This window comes from Dendrobates tinctorius, unplaced genomic scaffold (genome assembly GCF_039654945.1).
Source record: "Dendrobates tinctorius isolate UK_male_01 unplaced genomic scaffold, ASM3965494v1 ptg000024l, whole genome shotgun sequence".
Lineage (NCBI taxonomy): Eukaryota > Metazoa > Chordata > Amphibia > Anura > Dendrobatidae > Dendrobates > Dendrobates tinctorius.
Genome location: NW_027361692.1, coordinates 7228180 through 7246029, shown reverse-complemented (window position 1 = coordinate 7246029; position 17850 = coordinate 7228180). Strand labels below are relative to the sequence as shown.

General features: G+C 47.1%; 1 protein-coding gene across 1 annotated transcript in view; it reads left to right on the top strand.

Moving 5' to 3' along the window:
- CD109 (CD109 molecule) overlaps positions 1 to 17850 on the top strand; it is a 465421-nt gene that overhangs the window by 294266 nt on the left and 153305 nt on the right. The window contains exons 18-19 of the mRNA XM_073569324.1: positions 14823 to 14943; positions 15056 to 15173. Of these exons, the coding sequence (XP_073425425.1) occupies positions 14823 to 14943; positions 15056 to 15173 (239 nt within the window). The remainder of the gene's footprint in view (positions 1 to 14822; positions 14944 to 15055; positions 15174 to 17850) is intronic.

Here is a 17850-nt window from a genome sequence, read left to right as displayed (position 1 = left end):
TTTGGTCCACCTCTTCCTGGTACTTCACCTATTTCGCCTTTTGCATCAGCTGAATGTCCAACATCAACATATGCCACTTTCTAAAACTCCCTAACTGTGCTGCCTCCCCCCCATGGCCGGGGTCACCACCTAGCGCATGACACCGTATGAGTGCCGTTGCCCTGGACAGGTGGGTAGGCCGACTCTTGGGCGCGGGCACTGGCACAGGGTCCCTCATAGTGCAATCAAGTGTCTCTGACGGTGGTGGTGCACACCCGCCGTCAGACACACCGCTGTACTATGAGGGGCCCAGTGCAAGTACCGACGCCCACGAGTGGGCCCCCCTTGCTTGGGCAGGGCCCCAGCATTTGCAATCTTTACCTCTCCCTGCTCCTCCGCTGTGTAATCTGGGCCGTCAAATCCATACTGTGCCTGACACCGTCTGAGCCTGCCTCCTGATGTATAGACATATATTTTGAATGTGTACGCTATCCATACATGTTATCCGGGGATACGGTACCTTTTCTAACCTTTGTGCAATCACGTGCAATCCATACTGGGCCTAACACCATCTGAGCCTGCCTCCTGAGACATATATTTTGAATGTGTACGCTATCCATACATGTTATCTGGGGATACGGTACCCTTTCTAACCTTTGTGTAATCACGTGCAATCCATACTGGGCCTAACACCGTCTGAGCCTGCCTCCTGATGTACAGACATATATTTTGAATGTGTACGCTATCCATACATGTTATCCGGGGAAACGGTACCCTTTCTAACCTTTGTGCAATCACGTGCAATCCATACTGGGCCTAACACCGTCTGAGCCTGCCTCCTGATGTATAGACATATATTTTGAATGTGTACGCTATCCATACATGTTATCTGGGGATACGGTACCCTTTCTAACCTTTGTGCAATCACATGCAATCCATACTGGGCCTAACACCGTCTGAGCCTGCCTCCTGAGACATATATTTTGAATGTGTACGCTATCCATACATGTTATCTGGGGATACGGTACCCTTTCTAACCTTTGTGCAATCACGTGCAATCCATACTGGGCCTAACACCGTCTGAGCCTGCCTCCTGAGACATATATTTTGAATGAGTACGCTATCCATACATGTTATCTGGGGATACGGTACCCTTTCTAACCTTTGTGCAATCACGTGCAATCCATACTGGGCCTAACACCGTCTGAGCCTGCCTCCTGAGACATATATTTTGAATGTGTACGCTATCCATACATGTTATCCGGGGATACGGTACCCTTTCTAACCTTTGTGCAATCACGTGCAATCCATACTGGGCCTAACAACGTCTGAGCCTGCCTCCTGAGACATATATTTTGAATGTGTACGCTATCCATACATGTTATCCGGGGATACGGTACCCTTTCTAACCTTTGTGCAATCACGTGCAATCCATACTGGGCCTAACACCGTCTGAGCCTGCCTCCTGAGACATATATTTTGAATGTGTACGCTATCCATACATGTTATCTGGGGATACGGTACCCTTTCTAACCTTTGTGCAATCATGTGTAATCCATACTGGGCCTAACACCCTCTGAGCCTGCCTCCTGAGACATATATTTTGAATGTGTACTCTATCCATACATGTTATCTGGGGATACGGTACCCTTTCTAACCTTTGTGCAATCACGTGCAATCCATACTGGGCCTAACACCGTCTGAGCCTGCCTCCTGAGACATATATTTTGAATGTGTACGCTATCCATACATGTTATCTGGGGATACGGTACCCTTTCTAACCTTTGTGCAATCACGTGCAATCCATACTGGGCCTAACACCGTCTGAGAATGATAGATGGGGCCCACCATACACTGGAACATTCCAAAGGTGGACATCAGACACTGGAGCAGAATTTACAGGGCCCATTATACACTAGAGCATTAGAAATGGGGCCCATTATGTTTGGAGCATTATTTGGGCCCATAAGACAGTAGAGCTTCATCCATGGGGACCAACATATACTGTAGCATTATGTGGAGCTCATCATATACTGTTTCAAACATTATATGGGACCAATGATTCTGTATGGAGAAATAGATGGGCCTCGTCATGAGATGTAAAAAGTGAGGTATTTTTCATTGTACTATACCGCTATTTCTCTGCGGTATCGGAGCATGATGAGTTGTGGTATGTGTTAAAGGGGCGCTCTTTCGCCCAGGGCACATGAAAACCTGGAGCCAGCCCTCCCCCCCCACAGTCTGTAGCCAAATAACCCCCATTTTTCAGTGCGTAACTTGTATTATGAAGTTAATTAAGGTTGACAAGCTTAAGTAAGAAGAATTGATGCTTTTGGCATTCAAATGGGCACTGTTGGTGTGTTTCCTGTCCTCCTCTCACTGCCGACTTTTATTCCCCATTGACTTACATTGGGTTTCGTGTTTCGGGACGACCCCGACTTTTCCCTATAATCGGACGATCTTGCTCGACCCGACTTTTGGAAAAGTCGGGTTTCACGAAACGAAACGCGACCCTAAAAAACCAAAAGTCGCTCAACTCTATTCATTACTATTCGCTATTCACACGGATAATATGGTATCCATGTTACTCGTTACATAAGCGAGTATTTGTGTATTCGCCTCACTATATTTGGATGTCCTCCCCTGTTTTGTTGCCTCCATTGCTGCCACTGAACATGCTGGGCTTCTTAACCAATTACAGTAATGCCGCATACATCTTGATTATGGCATTACTGTGATTGGCTGGCTGTCCAGTGTCAGAGAGTCTATTTAAGCCCTGCTGCCGCCATTTTGTGCACATTGCATCTACAAGCATAGGGAGAGATCACTTAGCTGCTAGGGAGCGTCTTTAGGCCTTTTGATAACACAAAAGCCCTTATCAGGGCTACCTGCAGTGTATACTAGGTCATTGTAGAGTAGGAAGGGAGAGATACTCAAGCAGGGACAGTTTAAAGAAGACGGAAACTAGCTCCATAATACCACCAAAAAATAGCTCTTTTCTGAGCTGAAGACACACATCAAGGTCAGAGTACAGGGAGGGAGAGAGTGTGTATTAGGTAGGAAGAGGTTAAATTGTTGTTCCAGTCACCATCTTAAAACAGCTCTTGTTAGAGGCAAAGCAATATTTTTCCAGCATACAGACTACTAACATTTTGCGCTGCCTTTTTTTTAAAGCACCGGTCTATTTTCCCTGCTGTTTTTGGGTTAGTGCCCCATGCAATACAGTAGTCCAAACATTTCCTATTGCCTGCTACCAAGCACGCAGCAGGTCATTTTCCCCATTGTTTTTGTGGTCACAGCCTGCCTTCTGCTGTCCACATTACTCCACTTAAAAAGGCATTTAGTGCCCTATGCAAAGCAGTATTCCAAACATTATCAGAGCTTTGGCAAGCTTTAAAACAACAGACTGATTAGTGGCTCTCCCCGCTGCACCTCAAACTCGGTCTGGTCATCTGCGATAATGGACGTAACCCGGTGACGGCTTTAAAGGTTGGCAAGCTTGTACACGTGCCATGCATGGCTCACACGCTGAGCCTAAAGTAGTTGTTCAAAAATTTCCACAAAGCTACCCTGCCTTGCAATACCTACTTGAGAAGGTGCGCCATATTAGTGCCCATTTCCACCATTCCTCTACTGCTTTTGCTGGTCTTACAGCGCTGCAAAAGCACTTGAATTTGCCAAGTCACCGACTCATTTGCGACCTGCCCATGCAGTGGAACTCAACCTATCATATGTTGGCAACGATTAGTGAGCAGCACCAGCTTCAACTTGCCCGTCAGATTGAAAGTAAGCCACCACACATAACAACTGTCGAGTGGGTATGGATCGCTGACATTTGTGAGGTTCTTGAGAGCTTTGAGTACTGCACCAACCTCGTCAGTGGTGATCAGGCTATTATCAGCATAACCATCCCACTGCTGTGTCTCATGAAACAATCACTGCATAATCTCAAAGAGGAAGCTTTGAGTGCCCAGCATGCTGGTATGGAGCCAGATTTCACAATGGGGGATACTACCCAGCCCAGTCAATATTCTGAGGCAACATTGGGTGATGAGGAGGAAGATGAGGAGGATAAGGAGGGAGAGGACTTGTTTTTCAGTGCTACCGAGGGAACTCCTAATGCTACAGAGGGGACACCCAGCCCACGTTTCATGTCAGTGCAGCCTGGATGGGCTGGAGAGGAGGAGATGGAGGAGGAGGTGAGTCAGCATGAGGAGAGGATGGGTACTGTTCCTACTGTTGGGGACACAGAACATTTGCCTTTTTGCAGCTTAGCTCACATGGCACAGTTCATGTGTAAGTGTCTGTGGCAAGACGCTCGCATGATACACATTTTATCCAACAACCAATACTGGTTGGCCACCTTTCTTGATCTACAGTACAAGGAGAAATTTCCTTCTCTCCTTTTGGAGTGACCAAAGAGTTTTACTATGGAGTCGTTCTAGAGGGCCGTAGTAGATCAGATGCTGATAACATCACCCTCAGTCAATGCTGGTGGCAGAGATAGTGGCTGTTTTCAACATCAAGGAATAATGGAGAGAGACACAAACACAGTGTTAAGGCTGGCGGAACGCACCAAATTATAAAGTAGTAGTAAAAGTAGTAGTAGGTGCGTTCGCAGCCCGGCGTCCACCGTGCAGAGGTGGTACACTTCTGTTAGACAATGGCGGAAGAATAGAGCAGCGTGAAAACAGTCACACGTGGGTTACATCACCCAGTGTGAACAGGAGCGGACTCTTAATTCACAGAGCCGCACAACCGCTAAACGTGGATGCCGGAGCCTGTTTAGCTCACAGAGCCCGGCCAAAGAGCGCACAGCAAATGGCCACAGAACTCTACCCCAAGGACACGGGGTTAGAGTCCTTCTAGGCTTACTGAACGCACGGCGTCTCTACCACGGACGCCGCTATAGACGCTGGCTATGGAGTGTGGAGCACTCGCACTGAGGCGTGCCGAGTCTCTGATGACGGCTAATGCCTGACTCAAATTCTGACCTACCTATGCCTAAGCCTGGGTGCTAGCAAGCTAGGCTGCACAACACATGCGTACCAAGGGTAGGGGTTTCATAATGAGTCAGTCACCAGAGACATTCATACGTGCATACATCACTCACTCCTTATAGTCTGAAAATACAGTCTATCCTAGCGCAAGGCCGAGCGGCCATGCGAACCTTTTATAGCCGCGAGTGTCCGGGACCTTCCTGGCTTCTTGGATGGGCCAATCCGAACAGGAGCAGGACCTGAGCACATGACCTTCGATCTCCAATGGGAGATCATTCCACGGGCATGCTCAGTGGCCCGACATGGGGACTTAGTCCCTGGAGAATCTCGCTGCTGAGCAGCATGTATTGCCATAGCTGTGCCAGAGGTGGCAGCAGCAAGCAAACCCACGGAACTTGTCTGCGCAGAGCTCTGGGACTGATGAGTTTGCTGAGCAGCCATCTCTGCGGCTGGAGAGGAATGGGAGACCGCCGGAAGCAAGGCTCGGGATTCCTGCTGTGCAGCGACAGGAACCCGACCCCTAACACACAGGTCCAACAGAGGTGGGGGGAAAATGCCAACAAATTGGGAAATTTTCAATAAACCAACACAACAGCGAAGGCTATCTGTGCCTGTAACAATGCCAAGGAGGGATATGTTGCAGAGCATGGTCAAGGAGTACTTAAGTGACCATATGTGCGTCCTTTCTGATGCTTCAGTTCCTTTTAATTATTGGGTGTCCAAGCAGAACACTTGGCCTGACCTCTGCTTATACGTCTTGGAAGTGCTGGCCTGCCTTGCTGCTAGTGTGATGTCAGAGCTTGTTTTAAGTTCTGCTGGGTCAATGGGTTATGGATCGCCCTCCCAGGGCTGTGGGGTACTCGGTACCGGGCCGGTCTCTCAGAGGAGAATGTCACAGCAGCGGTGACCCGGTCCAAGGCCCTGGATGCCCATGTAAAAGGGATGAAGTGATGGAATAAAGTTTATGAGTGAATAATTTGTGACGCCACCTGTGGTGTTCGGCAATGAAGATGTTAAGCCGACGCTGCGGACAGATCCCCTGCGACAGATGGTGTGGTGCAGCTATGATGCTGTGGCCCTCCACAGGTAGGGCAGTAATCCCAGGGCACTGAGGATAGGAGTTGAGGAAGAGGGTGCAGTGCCTGGCACAGGGATGAAGCAGTGCTGACGGGGTTGCAGGAAGAAGGCAAGGACACAACAGGGTTACCTTTACTTTGCTTGGCAAATGCAGTCCAGGGTCCAGATTACAGATGGCACAGGAGCTGGCTAGCCTGGAAGCAACTTAGGAATCTCTCTATGCAGATGGGTTGTGTAGTCTCCTTCCTAGCGCTTATTTTTAGGTACTTGCAGTACTGGGTTACACTGAAGTTCCACGTGCTTATTCTCTTTAGAACTCCCTCGTATGGCAGACAGCTGTAGCCTTCCTCTTCTGGCTCACATGTTGCTGTTGTGCCTCTGAGTCTTATGTGGGAATAGAGCATTTACAGCTTCCTATTCTTCCTGTTTCTGTTGCAGGACCATCAGTGTCTATACAGCCTTGGAGACCGGGCTCCAGATCATGCGCTATAGCTGGGAATGAGCCTGAACTCTGTGCTCAATCTCCCAGCTCTTCTCCTCCACGTCCACACACGTTGCCCTCCTCACACGAACTCCTAATTTCCCCTTCCTGGCCCCCAGAGAGCAGCTCTTCCCCCAGTTTTGGGTTCAGAGCTCCCTCTGCTGGCCTGGAGTGGGAGCTGTGTTGTGTGTTGTATTTAACTGCCAGAGAGATCCTTTAGTGCTTCCAAGCATGACATCACACTCCCTAGGAGGAAGGCAATGCCATTGTGGCGACCATACTCATGGGGGCGCCACATTCCCCCCTAGTGCTATTCAGTACTCCCGGACTGAAGAGAAAACATGTAAACATATAAACAATTATAAATATAGCAAGATTTCAAAAAAATCAAAAATGCAAAAACCAAAGCTCAAAAATAGTCCTGATGATGATTAGCCCATGTGTCAATGTCCATGGTCCAATTCCTGAGCAAGCTGGCAAACTATTTACAAGTAGAGTTTTGACCACACATAGTCCTGTGGTCCACCTGTCCATTGAAACAAAAGAAAATATCCAAAAAGTCTTAGAGTCTCTGTAGGCACAAAACTTGAAACGTTGCATATTTACAGATTAACATTTACAAAACTTATCTATATGCGGAACCTTAGGGGTGGAAAACCTTGGGTACTACAGACAGACCTACGTAGCACTGGTGTGGGTAAACTGGGTAGTAACCGTCTGTGAACTCTTAGACTCACCATGGGCATGACAGATTCACCACTGGCAGGGCAAAGGTTCTCTGGCTCCACTGCTGGTGTAGCATCCGCTACCTGAACTTCCTGATTTTCAGAGTTCTCTTGAGTCTCTGCTACTTCAGTTGCCGTAGGCTGGGGAAAGATTAGGACAGGAACTACGATGGCTTGATTTGCTCTAGTCCAATTTGCAGGGAATTCTCTGAGTACAGTGTTGACCTTTTCTTCTTCTTCTATGGGTTGAAGGTTGTTTTGTTCTTCCATCCTTTCCTTTAGCTGGTCAGGGCACAGTTTCAGATGATCCCTCGATACTGCTGATGAGGTTTTTCCTCCATCCTTACTGATAAGGCACACTTTGGTGTTGTCAAAGTTTGATGGTAGGACGGTGTAGGGTTCAGCTTCCCATTGGTCATCCAATTTATGCATCCTTCTTTTCCTCTTTAAGACTTGTTCTCCTGGTGACAAGGGAACTGCAGGTGCATGTTACCTGTAGTTCTTTTCCTGTTTTTGTCTCGCCTGAGCTAGACTCTTTTCTACACACTCTTGTACTCTACGGTACTGTTGCTGTCGTTCTGTATCCGAGTCAGCATCTGGTGATGTTACCTCAGGTGTCCGGACTCCCATATCCAAATCAATAGGCAGCTTGCCAGGCCTCGCTCTCATTAGGTAGGCTGGAGTGCAGTTGGTGGAATTCACAGGAATGTGATTGTAGAGGTCAACCAGATCTGGCAACTTCTCTGGCCACAGATTCGTCTCCTCCAAAGGCAAGGTCTTCAGTAGATGGATCACCACCTGATTCATCTTTTCACACATGCCATTGGTCTGTGGATGGTACGGTGTTGTCCTGATCTTCTTGCAACCGTACAAGTTACAGAATTCCTGGAACACTTCTGCCTCAAAGGCTGGTCCTTGATCTGTAAGCACTCGTTCGGGATATCCGTGTGGTCGACAAAAGTGCTGTTGGAATGCTCTGGCTGCTGTTCTGGCTGTTTGATCCTTGACAGGCACGACTACCAGGAATCTCGAGTAGTAGTCAACGATGGTAAGAGCATAAATGTAGCCTGAACGGCTTGGAACCAGCTTCACATGGTCCAGGGCGACCAACTCAAGTGGTTGCTTGGTTATTATTGGCTGCAAAGGAGCTCGCTGGCTGTTACGATCCTTCCTTCGCAGGTAGCTATGTCAAGACTCCCGGCACCAATTTTCAATGGCTTTCCTCATACTAGTTCAGTGGAATCTCTCCCGGAGCAAGGCCTCCAACTTCTTCCATCTGAAGTGTCCAGCTCCATTGTGGTATGCTTCCAAGACCATTGATGCCTCCCTCTTTGGGACTACCACTTGCCAGACCAACTCATGAGTGTGGGCATTGATACTACTCCGGCACAGCTTTCCCTCATAGATGAACAGCCGGCCTCTCTCCTTCCACAACTGCTGGGTTTCTTCAGGAGCATCTGGACCTGGGCGTGAGTCAGCTTGTGACAGTAGCTCCTTTACCAGGCGGACTGCAGGGTCACTATCCTGGGTTTCTGCCTAGTCATGATGAGGCAATGGATTTAGGGTGGCCCCTTTCACGATAGACCGTCTGTTTCTCACTCCTTGGGCACGTTGGGCCGCAATTGGCCGGTGGAAGGCAGGTAACTCTATTTCTTCGAGTGCCTCAGGGTCTTCTCCTGCATCTGGCAGATTAGGCATTCTGAACATTGCATCAGCATTGGCATTCTTGTGCCCCGCTTGGTACTTGATGGTAAATTCATAGTTAGACAGCCGGGCCATCCATCGCTGCTCCAGTACACCTAGTTTGGCAGTTTCCAAGAGAGTCAACGGGTTGTTGTCCGTGAAGATGGTAAACTTGGCTGGAGCTAGGTAATGCTTGAATCGTTCAGTCACAGCCCAGACTATGCCAAGGAACTCCAGTTTGAAGGAACTGTAGTTGTCAGGGTTCCTTTCAGTGGGACAAAGCTTAGTTGTCAGGGTTCCTTTCAGTGGGACAAAGCTTCCTGCTGGCATATGAAATCACTCTTTCTTTGCCATTCTGTACCTGTGACAGTACTGCTCCCAGTCCCACGTTGCTGGCATCAGTATACAGAACAAATGGTTGCTCATAAGGTGGGTAGGCCAGAACTTCATCTCCTGTGAGAGCCCTCATCAGTCGAGTGAAAGACCTCTCCAGTTCCTCACTCCATTCAAATGTAGGACTCTTCTTCCTGGCTTTCTTGGGCTGGCCCACCAGAAGATTTTGCATAGGCGTGGCTATTTCAGTGAAGCCTTTGATGAACCTTCAGTAGTAGCCTACCAACCCGAGGAATTGATGTAACTCATGGAGGTTGCTGGGCTTCTGCCAGTTCCGGATGACAGTGACTTTGTCAGGATTCGGTGCCACACCTTCTGCACTCACTACATGACTGAGGTACTGTACCTTGGGCTTCAGGAGGAGGCATTTGGAAGGCTTCACTTTCAGGCCAAAGTTGGACAAGGCCTCAAACACCTCAGCCAGGTGCTTCAGATGGTCTTCATAAGTCTTGGAGAAAACAATGACATCATCAAGGTACAACAGGACTGTCTCGAAGTTCTTGTGTCCAAGACAGCACTCCATTGGCCATTGAAATGGGGCGGTGCAGAGCCCGAACGGCATGTAGTTGAACTCGCAAAGACCCATTGGTGTAGTAAACGCTGTTTTCTCCTTGTCTGCCTCTGCCATGGGAACCTGCCAATACCCACTAGTGAGATCTAAGGTGGAAAAATAGTTAGCAGTTTTAAGTGCAGCTAATGACTCTTAAAATTCTTGGTAATGGGTAGGCATCCTTATGTGTAATGCTGTTAATTTTTCTGTAATCAACACACATTCTCATGGTACCATCTTTCTTTTTCACAAAAACTATTGGAGCTGCCCAGGGGCTATAACTGTCTCTGATCACCCCAGCCTCCTTCATTTCCCACAACATACTTTTGGCACATTGATATTGTGTTGGGGGTATAGGCCGGTACCTTTCTTTAATGGGTGGATGATCTCCAGTGGGGATATGGTGTTGAACCCCTTTTGCTTTCCCAAAGTCTAGAGGGTGTTTAATGAATACCCGCTCATACTCCTGAGTCACTCGGTAAACCCCACTCTTTTGGTATGAAGGGGTGGAGTCAGTTCCCTCCTGCAGCTGCTGACACCACTCCTCCAGCTGCTTTACAGAGCCATTGTCCTCCACCAGGTCGGATGAGACCAAGGGCTCTGCTGCCCATATTGCATTGTTACTGACAGTAAGCAGCTTAGCAACTGTGGCGGCATACCGAGGTATTGTGGCCTCCTCCTCCCCACAATTCAAGAGGCGTACAGGTACTCTCCCTTTGCAAACATCAACTACCCCTCTGGCTGTCAGGACAGTGGGCCTGCTATCAGAGTACACTGGCTCTACCAAGGTTTGGTAATCTTTTCCTCTGAGGCCTATGGCTGCCCGACACCAAATTAACATTTAACATTGGGGGGGTATCCCAATGGGGAAAGGATCACTCACTCTGACACTGCCAATTTCTCCACCAGACAGTTCTACCTGCTGTCTTTGCATCAGGGCCTTGATCTCCTTCTGCAGGACTCGTTGTTCACTGGAACCAGCAGTCTCGGCTACCTGTTGCAACAAAACAATAACCTTGGCAAGACAATTTTCAATCACATTAGTACCAAGGGTCATGATTGGGTTACATTCTCGTCGATCAATGTCTACAACTATCAGACATTGAGATTTTAACTCTACTCGCCCCACTTTAATAGTATTCTCTTTACATCCTACTTGCAGCAACGACTGACCATTGCTGGCAACTACTGTGAGTTCATCCCTTGGGCCATGGGTAAGTTCAGAGTCAGCCCAATACCACTTGTAAATGATATATGGCATAGTTGTCACCTGAGAGCCAGTGTCCAGCAAAGCGTTCATGAGGATGCGGTCAATCACCACTGGGAGGACCGGTCGTCCTCCAACATACTTGGCTCACCAGTTCCTTGGTCCTTGTGGTCCTACTCCTGGGGGTTGGCCCTCTGCCCCAGGGGTTGCTCATTTAAATAACAGAACCTTGCAATGTGGCCTGCCTTGTGGCAGTGACGACAGATGGGACGTCCGTCCAGGTCATAGCGATTGTTGTCTCTCCCTCGGCGTGGTGGGATCCTCTTCTTCCGTAGCCATGGGACATCCTCTGGAAGGGAGGCCAGCTGGATCTTTTCCTTGGATGACACCTGCAGGGACTTCACAGTTTTGGCAAGTGCAGCCATATTTTTGGTCAGCTCCTGGACCTGAAGACGCAGTTCGGCAGAAGGGTCTATGTCCAGAGTCTGTGCATCAGCCTCCACCGGGCTGAGAAGGAAAGATGCTGCTTCTTGATGGTATGTGATCGCTGGGCGCCTAGGTGGCGCTGGACGGCTGACATTTGGTTCATGCAGCACCCGGATAGCCCTGTCCTTGAAGTTTGCAAAGTCTAGGTCAGGGTTTTGTAGGGCTATGATGCGCAGCTGTGCTCTGTGGGTACTGGATAGGAGTCCCTCAATAAATTGCTCCTTTAACAGTCTGTCTCCATCTTTCACACTGTCAGGGTCAATCTGCTTGATGGCTCGCAGCGCCTCCTGCACATTAAGAGCATAGTCCCGTATACTGTCCTGCACTCTTTGTTTACACCCAAAGAATCTCATCTTTATTTCAGCTGCAGTACGAGTGTCAAAGGTGCTTCTTAGATTAGCCAGGATCTTTTTAACCGTCTCTTTATCAGTGTCCTGCCAGGATTTTACTTCCCTTTGCGCTGCACCAGTTAGCTGCCCAATAAGGATGTTCACTTTCTGGCTTTCAGACAGAGGATACACCTCAAACAAACTGCACAGTCTCTCTTTAAATTCACTCAGGGTATGTGACTCCCCTGAGTTCTGCGGTAGCCAGGCCACTCCCGGTATATAGGGCATGGACAGCGGCATTTTGGGGACTGCTGTGGTGGGCGCTGATTCTTGCGGTGCTCTGGAGGCAGCGGCGCTATGGGAGCCGCATCTGCGCTGGGCCCTGCAGCTTGTGGCACTGTGGGGTTTGCAGTGGCATCCGCCGCTGCGTCTGCTCTTGCTTCAGACATTCTCTCCCCCCCTAGTTAACGTTTGGCCAGGCCCTGGGTTGCGCTGGCTTGCCGGCTGCCGCTCTGCAGGCTGGATGATCAGGGGACGCTGGGACTGCAGGCCTCCGCTTCTCACTTCCCGCACGCTGGCCTCTTCCCGCGCAGTACTTCACTTTTTCCGTGCTTTTCGGCTGGCTCCGCCCACAACGGCCCGCCCCTCTGGCTTCCCGTGCGCGCCAAGCGGTGGGGTAATGGTGGCAACTGCGCAGATAGTCTATGGCACACAACACAGTCTCTGGCACACAGGACCCGGGTACACCGGGCTCCGTAAATCCTGTTCGTGACGCCAAAATGGGTCACCCTCCCAGGGCTGTGGGGTACTCGGTACCAGGCCGGTCTCTCAGAGGGGAATGTCACAGCAGCAGTGACCTGGTCCGTGGCCCTGGGCGCCCATGTAAAAGGGATGAAGTGATGGAATAAAGTTTATGAGTGAATGCTTTGTGACGCCACCTGTGGTGTTCGGCAATGAAGATGTTAAGCCGACGCTGGGGACAGATCACCTGGGACAGATGGTGTGGTGCAGCTATGATGTTGTGGCCCTCCACAGGTAGGGCAGTAATCCCAGGGCAGTGAGGATAGGTGTTGAGGAAGAGGGTGCAGTGCCTGGCACAGGGATGAAGCAGTGCTGACGGGGTTGCAGGAAGAAGGCAAGGACACAACTGGGTGCAGTTTCTTTACCTTTACTTTGCTTGGCAAATGCAGTCCAGGGTCCAGATTACAGATGGCACAGGAGCTGGCTAGCCTGGAAGCAACTTAGGAATCTCTCTATGCAGATGGGTTGTGTAGTCTCCTTCCTAGCGCTTATTTTTAGGTACTTGCAGTACTGTGTTACACTGAAGTTCCACTTGCTTATTCTCTTTAGAACTCCCCTTGCATGGCAGACAACTGTAGTCTTCCTCTTCTGGCTCACACGTCGCTGTTGTGCCTCCGAGTCTTATGTGGGAATAAAGCATTTACAGCTTCCTATTCCTCCGGTTTCTGTTGCAGGACCATCAGTGTCCATACAGCCTTGGAGACCGGGCTCCAGATCATGCGCTATAGCTGGGAATGAGCCTGAACTCTGTGCTCAATCTCCCAGCTCTTCTCCTCCACGTCCACACACGTTGCCCTCCTCACACGAACTCCTAATTTCCCCTTCCTGGCCCCCAGAGAGCAGCTCTTCCCCCAGTTTTGGGTTCAGAGCTCCCTCTGCTGGCCTGGAGTGGGAGCTGTGTTGTGTGTTGTATTTAACTGCCAGAGAGATCCTTTATTGCTTCCAAGCATGACATCACACTCCCTAGGAAGAAGGCAATGCCATTGTGGCGACCATACTCCTGGGGTCGCCACAGTTAATCATCACTAATAGGCGCACGGAAAATGCAGGCAGACTTACTCTGATTAAATTCAGCAAGGACTGGATATCTCCACAGTTTGCAATCCCTCCAGATGGCAGCAAGCCAACCTAAATTCACCAAAAATGCTGATTCATGCTACTGCTGTTAACGTCAACCCCTTCCCATAAAACCCATTTCTCTTCTTCGTCAACCATGACAGCCCATAGGGCTAATTTTTACAAACCGTATTCACATTGTGCAGTGGACAAACCAGGACAGTATTCCTACTTTAGCCTAACTACTATTTATGATTGGAAGCCCTTGGGATAGTGGCTTCCTGCATCAACCATGACTCAGCCTCAGCCAATAGGGCTAATTTTTACAAACCCTATGCACATTGTGCAGTGGACAAATTTTGAATGTAGAGTGGTCGTACCAAACTAATATTTGTCATTGGAGGCCCTTGTGGCAGGTTGTCCCACATTGTAACTGAGATATGGGATACATATTCAATAGAAATCTAGGTTTGGTAGTTGTTCTTGTGTAACTGTAAAAGTGGCGTAATACTGCTACAAACTTATTGATAGAACCCTACTGCGACAAACTTATTCCTAGAAACCATATGTGAGTCAGAAATGCATACAGGCATATTCTCCAGGTTCTTCCCATCCCGTTTCATCACTTTCTCATCCATTTCAGCCTTTTCCTCAGGCCCCCAGACCACTTTGTAGGGTCCAGCAGAAAATTACTCGCATTTCCCATTGACTTGCATTGTACTCGCTATTCGGAACGAATACACGATTTTTACAAAGTGATGACATGATGGTTTATTTTACATAGAAATTTAGATATAGTTTTCTCAAAACACTAATACCACTACTTAATTTTGTGGAAAATATTTCAGATTTCATACTCAATGTGTATGACCATTTGTTCTGAAAATGTTGTCTAGCCTTTGAATGTATGACTTTCAATTTTATGTGTACAGGGAAAATTTCTATTTCTATTTCTAACAAATGCCAATCTTAGTTCAGTGAATAAAAAAATGTGTTTCTGTAACATCAGCCTATGAATTTATTATAACTTTATAAAATCTCAATTTATTTTGCAGTGGTGAAAACACATTATGACACTAGAGGGGACTTGCCCACCTGGCATCCTTTCAATGTTGGTGGATTCCGTATCAGATCTTACTTTCCAGAAACATGGATGTGGGAGAATATTAATACACGGTAATAGTGCGTTACATGCATCTACTGTTTATTTTCAGACAGTTATATATTATAACCATACAGTATGACCCATAATGTAAACAACAGATTATTTTTCTTCTTTTATTTTTAGTCAAAACTCTTTCCTACAAATAGACACTGTTGTGCCAGATACCATCACTACTTGGATCACAAAAGCATTTGTAATTTCTGAACATTTAGGATTTGGAATCTTGGAATCCCCTGTAGAGGTAATTCTAATAGCAGAGTGCATGGGTAATAGTTGTGAATAGTCTGTAATATATTTATAGTCATATATAAATTTTGATTTTTTTTTTTATACTAATTGTTGTTAGAGTATTATTATTATTATTATTATTATTATTATTATTATTTATTTTAGAGCACCATTGATTCCATGGTGCTGTACATGACAAGGGGTTATATACAAGGCAGAAAAAAAAATATGGTGAACAAACTAACAATGGCAGACTGGTACAGAAAGGAGAGGACAATGCCTTTTATGGGCTTACAGTCTACAGGATAATGGGAAAGGGGATAGTAGGTTAAGGGATTGTGAATGCTTCGTTGGTGGTTAGGTGGCAGGGGGTCATTGCAGGCTGTAAGCTTTCTTGAAGAGGTGTGATTTCAAGTTCCCTCTGGAAGTTCCAAGTGTGACTGATAATTGATTGTGTAGAGGCACAAAATTATAGAGGATATGGGAAACTCTCTAGAAGGCTTAGAGGCTACTGGGTGAGGAAAATATGAGTGTGGATAAAAGATGGAGATCTTGGGAGGACGAGAAGTTGCGTGTTGGAAGATATCGGGATATTAGTTAGGAGATATATAGAGGAGACAGATTATGGATGGCTCTGTAGGTCAACTTTAGTATTTTGAACTGGATACGTTGGGGAATTGGGAGCCAATAAAAGGATCTGCAGAGGGGAGAATCATAGAATATTAGTGTTAAAGCCCTTTTACATTTAGCGATGCACCAGCGATCCGACCAGCGATCCGACCCGGTCAGGATCGCTGGTGCATCACTAAATGATCGCTAGTGAGCTTTCACATAGCAAGATCTCACAGTGATGCAGCAGCGACGCAGCGCCGGATACTCACCTTCCACACACCGCGATCCTGACGTCCTCCCGCCCGCCTCCATGTGTCGCTCATCGTCACAGCAGGAAGCCCCAGCAGGAAGCTGACGACGAGAAATGGAGCCGGACATTCTCGCACGATCAGCGATGGACAGCGGGGGAGCCGGTCGGAGGTAAGTATCACACATAGCGATATCGCTAGCGATATCACTATAACGTCACAAAATCGGTGACGATATAGCGATATCGCTAGCGATATCGCTATGTGTAAAACCCCCTTTAGACAAGACCTCCAAGGTCATCGTGCCCACCCCCTGCTCAATTGAGGATTCTCTAAACAATCTCAGACAGATGTCTGTCCAGCCTCTGTTTGAAGACCTTCATTGAAAGAAAACTCACCAGCTCTTGTGGCAGCCTGTTCCACTCATTAAAAAGTTTTTTTTTTCTAATATCTAATCTGTATCTTATCCCTTTCGGTTTCATTCCATTGCTTCTCATGTTTGCATGAAGAAATGAGAATAAGGATGATACTTCTAGTCTTTGATATTCTTTCAGATATTTGTAGACAGCTATTAAGTATCCTTTTAGCCTTCTTTTTTGCAAACTAAACATTCCAAGATCCTTTAACTGTTCCTTGCTGGACGTAGCTTGCAGTCAGCTCGTCACCATTCCATTAGCTCTTCTCTGAACTTGCTCCAGTTTTTCGGTTTATTTTTTAAAATGTGGTGCCCAGAACTGGACACAATATTCCAGATGAGGCGTTACCAAGGACCAAGGAGGAGTCAAGGGGGATAATTACTTCAAGTGATTTAGACTCTATGCTTCTCTTAATACATCCCATAACTTTGTTTGCCTTTTTTGATGCTGCATCACACTTTTGACTTATGTGCAGTCGGTGACCTATTAGTATATGCAAATCTTTTTAACATGTTCTGTTGTTTAGATCTATTTCTCCCATTCTGAAGATGTCATTTTCGTTTTTCTTGCCCACATGTAGAACCTTGCATTTCTCCCTGTTAATTACCATTCTATTAGTCACTGCTCATAGTTCAAGCTTATCTACATCTTTCTGAATGCTTTCTCTGTCTTCTCCAGTGTTAGCTATCCCTCCTAGCTTTGCAATGTCTGGAAATTTGATTAATTTACCTTCAGTTCCCTTCTCTAAATCATTTAGTAAAATGTTGAGCAACACTAGGACCAAGACAGAGCCTTGTGGTACCCCACTTGAAACACTCTTCATCTCTTCACTCTGCAACCATTTATTACCACTCTTTGAGTACGATCACTGAGCCAGTTATGAATCCACCTAACCATAGCCTTGTCAATGCCAGAAGCATAGGCATAGTGTTGAAAGAAGTGGAAGTAGAGTTAACAACGAACTGGACAGGAGAGGCGCAAGAGAGTTAGCAGGGAGGCCGCAGAGGAGGATATTGCAGTATTTAAGATGGGAGATGATGAGGGCATGTATTAACATTTAAGTAGATTCAGGGTTGAGGAAAGGTCAAATTCTGGAAATATTTTTGATATGGAGGTGGCAGATAAAAAGGGAGAAGCAAGGAACGGATGGACCAAATGATTTTTCACAGCTATTCATAAGTTCTTAAATAGATAATGTTATAAAATGCAGTTTGTAACTCCTATTTTTAATGTGTCAAAAAGTCTATGTCCCATGATCTTTACAGAATTCCTACATGGCTGTATACTTTTTTCATTCTTTACTTTTGACACATTGCAGGGATGTTTTGTGGGTGTACCTGCATTTTAGATCATTAGGACTGACATATTGACATGTTCGGTTCCATTTATAATTACCGTATATAGTCGAGTATAA